General features: G+C 39.1%; 1 protein-coding gene across 1 annotated transcript in view; it reads left to right on the top strand.

Moving 5' to 3' along the window:
- Positions 1 to 2096: 2096 nt before the first annotated feature.
- The window catches only part of LOC104491150 (histone deacetylase 9), a gene marked incomplete at its 3' end in the record, with an annotated part of 29302 nt that continues 20985 nt past the window's right edge, over positions 2097 to 10413 (top strand). Inside the window, exons 1-4 of the mRNA XM_010133524.1 lie at positions 2097 to 2336; positions 3263 to 3413; positions 5589 to 5715; positions 7661 to 7782. Coding sequence (XP_010131826.1) covers positions 2166 to 2336; positions 3263 to 3413; positions 5589 to 5715; positions 7661 to 7782 — 571 coding nt within the window. The remainder of the gene's footprint in view (positions 2337 to 3262; positions 3414 to 5588; positions 5716 to 7660; positions 7783 to 10413) is intronic.

Raw genomic sequence — 10413 nt, 5'->3', positions numbered from 1 at the left:
GATAAGAATTACAATCAGCCTGAATCGCCATGCAGACCCCTGCAACCTGCAGGGGTTGATTTGGAGCCAATATCTGCAAAACAAACGGCAGGGTTCATTTTGCAAACACCGTTGCAAACCAGACCCTGCAGGGTTTGCCGAGCTCCGGTTACTGTTATTTCTCCTAGTAAGGCTTATTTTCCTGCCACAGAAGAGGCAAGAAAATACATCTCTGCACTTTAAACATGATAAGCCTTTGTCACCTACAATGCAATTAATGTTAAAAATAGAAGAGCACCAGTGATAAGATTGTGACTTTCAGGGAATGAGCCGTTGTCCAAGTACCAGAGACTTATCTGGAGTGGAGGGCCAGTCAGCCTACACGTTTGCTGTCAGTTTGCTGATTGCCATTCCTCTCCAAGTTTGATGAAATATTCATGTCTTTGCTCTGCTCTCTGGAAGCACTATTGATTTCTTGTATAAACGCAGCTATATTTAGTCTAGGCAAATGGAATGTGGATTGCTGCTGAATAAATGGGATGAAAGGCTGGGGTTTGCCTGTCTGTTTCTCTTGGTCTGTGGCAATTATTTATAATCAAGAGTAGGTTTTGTAAGTTAAAGGTGATTTTTTATAATCTAGTGATTAGTGTCAGAACAAAAGTAAGCACTTAGACACAATCATTCTCTCGGGATAGAGGGTCAAGAAGGCAAATTATGCTCTGAGGTTTACAGTCATATTTACTAAGATTTTTAAATAAAAAAGGCCCAGAAAACTCTATGTTTCCAGAATTTTGAGAAGCAAATACGATCAGTAGAAGAGATTTGGTCTCTTGTCTCTTCTTTTTATAAAACCTTTTATTAATGGATTTGATCATGCAGTTAGAATTCAGTTCTATCCATTTGCTGCAGTTTGAACTTTTGCTGCTTCAATTTTACTGCTTCCGCTTGCTCAAATATTTCTATTTCTTTTTGTTTTTCTCCTTGAAAACAAATACAGCTGTAGCAGAGCAAAAGGAGAAAATATGCTTAAAATCTTGTTCCCTAGTCATTTCTGACAGCATGTTTGCTTTCAGTTAATAATCTTATTTTCCAATGAAGATAGTAGAACAGTAGGAATGGGAGTGAATGTGTTTGTGTTTCACTGTCCTCTCGTGGATGGAACCAGAACTGCTGAGCTGTAGCAGAGACCCTGAGCTGATATTTATTTTCCTGTTCTAGAAATGTTACTTGCTAGTTTTTTGTTCTTTTGAAACAGGTAAAGTTACACTCTGTCTCTTCACTAAATGTGAAAACCTGAGCTTTACAAGTATTGTAGTGCAAATCATCAAATCTGTCTTCTGCTGCTTTTTATTCCATTTCATATAAATAAGGAGAGAGAAAAACACAGGATTCTTCATTGAGTGCTTTAATGCTATATTAACAATACATATCATTGCTGCAACAAACTGGAATAATTCAAGATGTTTTCATTTTCTTACAGAACTTACATAGCACATTATGTCTCATCCACTCATTGCATGGTGGTCACTTTTCAAAAAGCTGTATTCAAACTTCTTGTTTTGTGTGTCAGGTTATTTTCCTATAATTTTGTATGTGTTATTCCTGTATGTTTGCGAGGTGTATTTGTGTGCAGTAGCTATGTAACTTTGGGTAGCTGTTTATGTGTAACACCATCCTCAGAAAACCTGCAGGCTAGCTTTGGAAAATCTCTGGCAATGGGGTGAGAACTGGAAGGCCTTCTTACACTGAAGAAGTGCCCTGCATGTTTGCTGTGAAGCATTAATAGTGCCTGGGAGATCCTCAGTAAATAGTGCTCCACTGGGCTGCAACATGGTTTTGCAACTGGGATGCTTTTTAGTCTCTTTAGCAGAATATTAATCTGGGAGTATTTTTGCAGAGAATGGAAAGTAAGTGATAAAATAATTTGTAAAATCTCCAGTTGCTAGTAGCAATGTCTGAAGCTTTCATACAGTGTAATTGCATTAGTGTTTTGTAAGGTCTGTACACTGAAACAGTCTTAGAATGAAATTGGTCTTCTCCCCAGTAGGAATGATTTCTAATCTCCTTCTCCAGTTAGATTTAATATATATGCATTTTGTTGTTTTCTTCCTGCAGTGGATGTAAAGTCGGAAGTTCCCGTGGGATTAGAGCCTATCTCACCATTAGACTTGCGAACTGATCTCAGGATGATGGTTCCCATGGTGGACCCAATTATGCGTGAAAAGCAGTTACAGCAGGAACTACTTCTGATCCAGCAGCAGCAGCAAATTCAGAAACAACTGCTCATTGCAGAGTTTCAGAAGCAGCATGAAAACCTGACCCGCCAGCATCAGGCCCAGCTGCAGGAGCACATAAAGGTAGCAACATTTTTCATTTATCCCCCACTTTATCTGCAAACTGAATATGCTTACACAGACACGCAAAGGGAACATGCCTGAAAGTTTCACTGTGACTGAGAGATGGTGTTTGAGAGTTTATTTCTCTGTATTTGAGTGATAAAAGCCTTCTCAAGCAAGCTAGCACTTACCAGCAAGTTGCTCACAGCAAACGAAGGCAGTACTATGAGAATCACCAAGCTCATGAAGCCACCGCACCCACAGAAAATGAAACTACCTGTTTTACAAAGCTGGATTTTCAGCCAGGCTTCAGTATGGCTGCCTTTTCTTGTATGTGCATCTTTGAGTATATTAAAAGACTGTGTATTTGGCTGCTGTTTGAGTTTGTGCCCACAAATCAAATGGACAGGCAAGTGCATAATATTTGCATTTGTAAAACAGAGGCAGGCCCTGAAAGTGTTGTGTTTTTTCAGTCTTCTCTGAGCTGCCACATGTAATGTAAAAAGAAAATGATGTATTGGATTACATGCACTATGGTAGGATTGCTATAATGGATTTTGACTGGAAATTTATGATCTTGCCTTTCTTTTCATTTTTTTCTTCTGATCTACTTGCTATTATGATACTGTGCTAAGCTTCCACTCGATGAAGCTGATAAACGCAGGGGGGCAGAACAGCCAGAGTTGGGTAACGCACTGGCAAAGAACTCTGCGCAGTTTCCAGGCATTTTTACCTTCTGCCACCTGGCATTAGAGGTCATTTTAGTGACAGCAAGTAATGCAGTGTCCTGCTTTAAAAGACTGGAGAAAGTTGATTAAGAGATGAAAAGAAGTGTAAGCACAAAAGCAAGCACGGATACTCACTAATTCAAGGAGGTTGTTATAGCCAGGACCAACCTAGAAAACAATGCAGACTGCACTTTCTCATGTCTTTTTGTTCTGTGCAAGTTACAACAGGAACTCCTAGCCATTAAACAACAGCAAGAACTCCTTGAAAAAGAGCAGAAACTGGAGCAGCAGAGACAAGAGCAGGAACTGGAGAGGCATCGCAGGGAACAACAGCTTCCTCCCCTCCGAGGCAAAGAAAGAGGCCGAGAAAGTAAGAGCCAACGTACCACGAATCCCAATAAGAAATTAATCTATTCCCTTTTGCCTTCTCACAGCCAAAGTGGATGATGAACAGGAACCTGAAGCAAACCTTTTACTGTGTGAAATACACAACTAGAGAAGTCGAGGCTGTAAGACAAGGTCATCTGCTGCACCCACAGAAACACAGTAATGGTTTGTGTGCAGATTTGGAGAACTGTAGGAAGGCACATTTTGACAGACCTGTGTACATGGCCCTCAAGAATCTAGCTCTTTTCGTAAGAAAAAAAAGGATGGAATTTGAAAACCTAAAGCTTCGCTTGAGAACTTCTTTCTGAAGAATTTATTTCCCAATACAGAAAGCACTACAAAACAGGAAAAAAAAATATTTGTTGATTAACAAATCTGAGCATTGTTTCAAGTTTGAAAATTTAATGAGTTATTTAAGATTATCTTTAGCTGAGACTTCTCAGTACTTTTGCTAGTACTTTTTCAAACTGCCTTGCGTTTGTTCTTGATACGATTTCATGATGCCCAACCAAGAGTTATTTCTAGCTCAAGTATAGCTCCAAGGCAAATGATCGATGTAAAGGATACTGTTGGAATTTGGTGCTCACTAGAGGGAGACAGATACAAATAATTCTCCTTACTGAGGTCAGTTTAAAAGTCAGGTTGTAGAAGTACATTGTGAAGGTATTCAAAATGAAGCTGCCTTGAGCAGGTATTGTTCTTGCTCTGTTAAAATGAGCACAAGAATTAACTGACAAATACTGAAGCAGAAAAGAGCTGTATGTTATGCTCATGGGGATCATATGCTCCTGCCTTTCTTCTTCGTGGAAAAATGTATCACTTCGACATTTTTAGGTGTACCGTATTGTAGACTTTAGATATTAAGGTGTCCATGTTGCATCCAGCATTTTGGTGAATGGTGAATCTGCGAAAGTATCACCAGTCTATTGACCCACCAGTGGGAGGGCGTCAGAAGCCACAGGAACAAAAGGTTACTGTAAGTGGTATGAAGAAATCAGCCTCTGTATAAACAGTTAGACTTTATTAGTACTCCCATCAAAGGAAGAGCAGCAATGTGAAATCAGAGATTCCCTTCTCGATTTGGCTTGCTGGGTGGTTGTTCGGTATGTAGCAGCCAGCCAAGCAGCACTTGTGACCCCCCCAGGCCCAGCTCCATCATTTGCTGATGATGTCCTGCTTTCTGAGTAGAGGAGGGAAGGAAGGTGCTGGGAGGGGTGTTAAGGTCTGAAGTGGAGGGGTAGTAGAAGTATTTTATGGGAACTGGGTCACAGGGGCACATGCTCACCAGCTAGCTGCGCTGTGTCAGGGTTGAGTAACCAAATACTTAGAGGATCAGTATGCCTTAGTGCTGCTACTTCCTTTTTGTCACTGTTTATGGAAAACTGAAAGAAGTTTTTTCTTTTCTAATATTTTTAAATGAAGAGTATTATAGCTGGGAGTAAAGAAGCATGTCCCATGCTGCAAGTAGGAATTGTCAGTTTAACCTGACTTTGGCATGCCCTACGTCTTGCACTGTATTGAGCCTAGCCACCAAGAGAGGTCAAAATGCACTGCCTTCCTGGCATTTTGGTCTTTCTGTTATTTTTGTGTCTTAAGAGTAATCAGCTAAGACTCATGTTTCAGACTGTGGTCTGTCTCTCAGACATCACACGTACAGGCTTTTAAGTGACTTGAATAAAAAGGCTTACTGCTGGCTTTTTCTGCAGCATTCTGCTCATAACCAAGAGTGTTCAGAGGGCAGTTTTGCTGTGCTATAACTAGTACTTTACTAAAAGAAAAAAAAAATCATTTACCACAAACTCAAAGTGACCTTTTGTCACTATCTTTCTCAGTTCTGTCCTTGATTTTGTATTTGGGAATTATTAGGAAATAATTTAAATTCTTTAGATACATCTGGCCCTGGATAAACGGCCTCATTTACTGTTGAAATATTCCTTATGACTTCACTGGATTTCTGAGTCATTGCCAACTTCAGTCTTCTATAGACAAACATTTAATCTGAATGTTTCTCATTTTGACTGATATCCACCAATTTTTTTATAGTTTACAACAGTTCCAACAGCAAGACATGGGCTCTTCTTTGTGTTTTGTTTTTTGTTTTCATAAAAACGTAATTCTTTAAGTAAAGATAAGATATGTTTAATTCTTTGTGTCTTAGGGGCAGTGGCGAGTACAGAAGTGAAGCAGAAACTTCAGGAGTTCCTGTTGAGTAAATCGGCAACAAAAGACTCTCCAACAAACGGGAAGAATCATTCCATAAGCCGCCACCCCAAGCTCTGGTACACGTATGTTCAGTATTAAGCTGTTTCCTTGCCTGATTGAGGTATCTCTTAAAACTTGTCAGAATGCTTCTCCAGCAGGGGTATTGAGAGTCCGTTTCGCAACAGGACGCAAGTTCAACCAAGAACTTAGCAAAAATCCAGAAGTGTAATATTTCTGGTTGAACTGAAGAGTACTTGGTGTTCATTGATGAGATGAGAGCTATACAGAACACGATGCTGTCAGAAATTTGTGTATTCACAAATTCAGTGTTTCAACTGCTTCATCTCTTGATGCTATCACAAACTTTACAACTGTACATGTCATTTTTTCAAGTCACTTCAATTTTTGCAGTTAGAACAACTTCATGTTTGATTGATTTTGAATCACAGAATTTGCTTCTTCCTGAAGAGATGCTGCTTTCCAGTGAAGTTACTTGAATGGTGTAAGTGGCTGACAAGGATTTTGAGAAGGATAATGGTCATTTAACTTCTCTTGCTCTGATGGATTTTAATTTCCAAACCTGCATATTCTTATGATGCCCTGGCCTTGATAAGAATCTGCTTAGACCATTGAAACAAGTGATTTTGTTGGGTCCTGTAACAGGCCTATTAACATTTTAAGCGTTGACATTTTTTATCCCTTTTTTTTTTTTGTACTGATATAATTCCTCTTTAACTTCCTTATTACAACAGACACATAAGTCAATTAAAAAAAAAAGCAGGCTGCATTTCTGAAAGACCTCAATATTATGCTCAAATTGACCTTCAATAGGACAAACAGAAAGGCATATGGTACACGAGATTTCTATCTTGTACTTGTTATTTTTAAAAAGAATTACTGAAAGCCTGCCCTTGGAGTTTTCATTCTGAGTTAATCAGAGCGTTGTGGTAACATGATTTAATAAATAGTTACATTGTTTCTGTACTTAATACAGGACTTAATTATTTTATTTCCAAATGTGTAAAATTCTCTGGAGTATGTAAGATTTCTGGACTAATGATCTGAACTTAGTCCTGAATCTTCAGCTGAGTGAGAACAAGATGTTCAGCAGAGGATGTCTTCTGCCACGCTAGGGAAAGCGGTACTTCCTCTCACAGAAATGCCTCTTTTGACAAAGATGTATTATTGATTAACCACACTACATTGGAAAGACAGGGAGAGGCTGTAAAAGGCCAAGTTTCATAAACACAAAGTTTGAAGGTTTCCCTCCTTTCCCTCACTCCCCCTGCAAATAGAAAATCCAACAAAACAAACAAAAAATAGCTGTCTCTGGGCCAAATGATGCAATTTCTTTGCAATTTGCAGTTTCCTTGTTCAGAAAGGTCTGCCCACACTGTTTCTTTCATCCAGCAGTTGTCAGAAAGCACTCTTAAACTTGGAGCTTCTCTGCTGACGTGAGTGCTACATGCTGCAGAGTGGTGTGTTCACAAACTGAACATAAGTGCAAAGTTTTATCTAGCTTATCCACTAAATAGCTTGCTTTGGGGTTTTTTTTTTTGGTTTTTTGTAACAGATAATAATAACTCAATATTTCTAGTTAGTTTTATATAAGCCACCCCTGCCCTGAAAATCCCCCATGTTTTGACAGAAAAGGCTGGGTCACCATACATCTATTTGAACATGATAAACAAGATTTAAATGGCTTTTGCTGTGCCTCAGCTGTTTCATATTAAAAACCAACAATCTAAAATGGTCAATTCCCCAAACTGGTGACAGATCTTGTCTGTAGGTCAAGATGACTCTTATCCTATGTGACTTTTATAATGAGTGCAAAAAGTGAGTTCTTGGGAATCCCGAGGAGTTCCATAACTTACTGTAAAAGTGAAATTGGTTACATGAGCCTGTGGTTTGTGCACGCTTAGAGGAACAAGAACATAAACACAGCTGAGACATGTGTACAACACGTGTAGATAGTTACTGCTGGTCACCTCAGTGACTGCTAGTTTGTGACCTCTCTGTCTGCTGCAGGGCTGCCCACCATACCTCACTGGATCAAAGCTCTCCACCCCTGAGCGGGGCCTCACCACCGTACAAATACACTTTACCAGGAGCGCAAGATGCCAAGGATGATTTTCCACTGCGTAAAACGGGTGAGTTAGTGTAGTTTATTTGAGCCCCTTACCCAGCAATTCCGCCACCCTTTATTTTAACCAGGCTGTCCATCAACAAGGCATATGTCATAATCCACAAAGCCTGTTCAGGATGATACTATGGGTAAGTTCAGAGATTCTGACTGCATCTTTACAAGGTCTGACCGCATAGTATCAAGAGTTGGTGTTTCCCAATGCTAACAGCTGGTGCGAGCTTCAGTCTGGATAAATGTAGTTTCTAAACAAACCATAATTTCACGAATCTGTTGGGCATTATTTTCTTTGTGACAATATTACTTCTGTGTTTAATTGCTCTTTCTCTTTTGTGAATTGCTCTTTCTCTTTTGTGCGGTAGATACGGCAATGTTTCTCAGGACATTTGGAGGGGTATTCATGGAAAGAGGAGGAATTGGATTAATGCTATGTTTTGTGACATTGGTTGTCAAACTTTGTATTCATATGTGCATATACACACATACGCATTTGTGTGTGCTCTTTACACATAACAATGTGTAATTTTTAAAGAAAATGTTCATTTGAACATTCCAGAATGTTTCAGAGACTTTAGCAACTAAGTCTTTTGTCTTGACAGCAGGTGAACTGTAGACTTGGCTTTTTCTGCACCATAAAGAAAGCTAGAAGCGTGATGGTGGAGGCCATGTGGCTGTTGCCTCAGGTCCTTGGTGCAGTGACCGGTATCCAGGAATGCAGGGAGACACTAAGAGGAGGGGGCGGCAGGGAAGAAAAGAAAACATTAGATCGCTTATTGCATGAGTCTGCTGTTGAGTGATATAGTTACATTCAGAAAGAAAGTCTGACCCCCTACTGTGCTAACAGCCTTTGAATGTGATTTAGCCACTGGGAGATTGAAAACTAACTGCAAAACTGGTACTGACTTGAAAAGAAGTGGCATATGGAACCAGCACACATTCAGAAAGAAAATCCAGTCCATATCTAATACTTTGGGGCTGACTCTAAACTCATATTATATTCCCAAATATTTTCAAAGGAATGAAAGCATGCAAAGCAAAATGCTAATTTATTCTAGCTGAATTACTCTTTGTACAATATGATGGCAATATAACAAGATTCTGTAAAATCTTGTTCAGGCTATTCAGTCACGATAAACTCTTATGTGGTTCTCTGCTTAATACCACTGTACAACATATAATTTCTGTGCCATTAGAATATACATTTTCATTTTTTAAATGAGAGGATACACCCCACATCTTCTAAATGCTGTGAATTCATCTACATGTTTTTGAAATGCAAGTTTTAATTTTTCTTCTGTATTTATGTATCTTAAATGTTATGATTGATATTTATGATGTGTCAGACTGTTGATCTGTAAAACAAAACATTTTCAAACACTGTAACAGTAAAGTTCTTGTGCAGCTGCTAATACTTTTATATCTCTGTGGGGGTTTCAAAATATTCCTTAATTCAATTCCCATTGTCTGCATAAGAGGACTATAATATAATTAAATCCAGATGTTTTCTATATGTTATTCCAAATATTTGGGCATGCAATGCATCAGTTCCAAAATTGAACAAAGGACATGATGACTCTCTGAAAAGATATCTACAGGATAAATAGACAAATACTAATATAATCATTAGCGTAACCATTTCAATGACATTTACATAGTGATTCTGCTAAGCAAATATAAATTAAGTGTACAGCATGTTGTGTATTATCAAGGGAGTATATTTGATAGCTCTCCACATCCGTGAAGATAGCAACTGTTAAATATCCTGTTTACACGTCCATTCTCTCTGTATACCAGGGTTGTTGAATTCCAGCCTTCAGCAACATCTCCACAGAAATTGCAATGATTGTTCATCAGGTTGAGAGTAAAAGCAACAGGAACCAGATCAACACAAGTCAAATGACCCTAAACTGATCTGGGTGGTTATAGGGCCATCCTCCAGGCTGAGGGGACATTGTGGAGCCTATGTCATCCTCATGGGACTTCACTAGACAAAGATGTCCCATGAACGCTCATGTATATGGACAGGCTACAAGCCTGCAGAAATCTGACCTTTGCCATGAGGGGTGAACCTCTTTTCCTTTCCTTTGGGCTGTGAGTGCTTATTGCCACTGGCTCCTGGTAAACTCTCTGTGGTGCTGAACCTGCATGAAGTCAGCAATTCATATGAAAGCAGACCTCACATTCCTTTCAGCCTTAAGAAAGGAATACCTGTAGTGGGTTTTAATCACAGCTTTGTTTTGCTTCTCAGTTTTGTTTTCCATGTTCATAATATAAAATACAGAGTTACCTTTCTCTTCTCCAACTTTAATATAATGCTCCTGGAAGATAATTCTGATTGAATCAGTTACTCTAAGATCAGATTTAATGGGCAGCAAAGCTGAATGATTCTCTCCTGAGATCCTAATGTGTTTTTTTAGTGCTAAGGGAACACCGAAAGTCACACAGGCATTGTGAATCGTGAGTCTTGCTTGCTCACTTTCTCATTGGGTAATCTATCTAACCTTTCATTAATTAGTCCTGAAGTGGCATCTCCTTAACCTTTTAAAAATGAATTCAGAGAGACTATGGTAAAGAGAAAAATATTCTGTGCAGCTTTTACTCTTCTAGCATCTAGAATGATGGGGTGAGCAGGGAACTA

This window comes from Buceros rhinoceros, unplaced genomic scaffold, assembly GCF_000710305.1.
Source record: "Buceros rhinoceros silvestris isolate BGI_N320 unplaced genomic scaffold, ASM71030v1 scaffold36073, whole genome shotgun sequence".
Taxonomy (NCBI): domain Eukaryota; kingdom Metazoa; phylum Chordata; class Aves; order Bucerotiformes; family Bucerotidae; genus Buceros; species Buceros rhinoceros.
The sequence above is the reverse complement of the archived record's forward strand: the minus strand, read 5'-3'. Positions and strand labels throughout refer to the sequence as shown.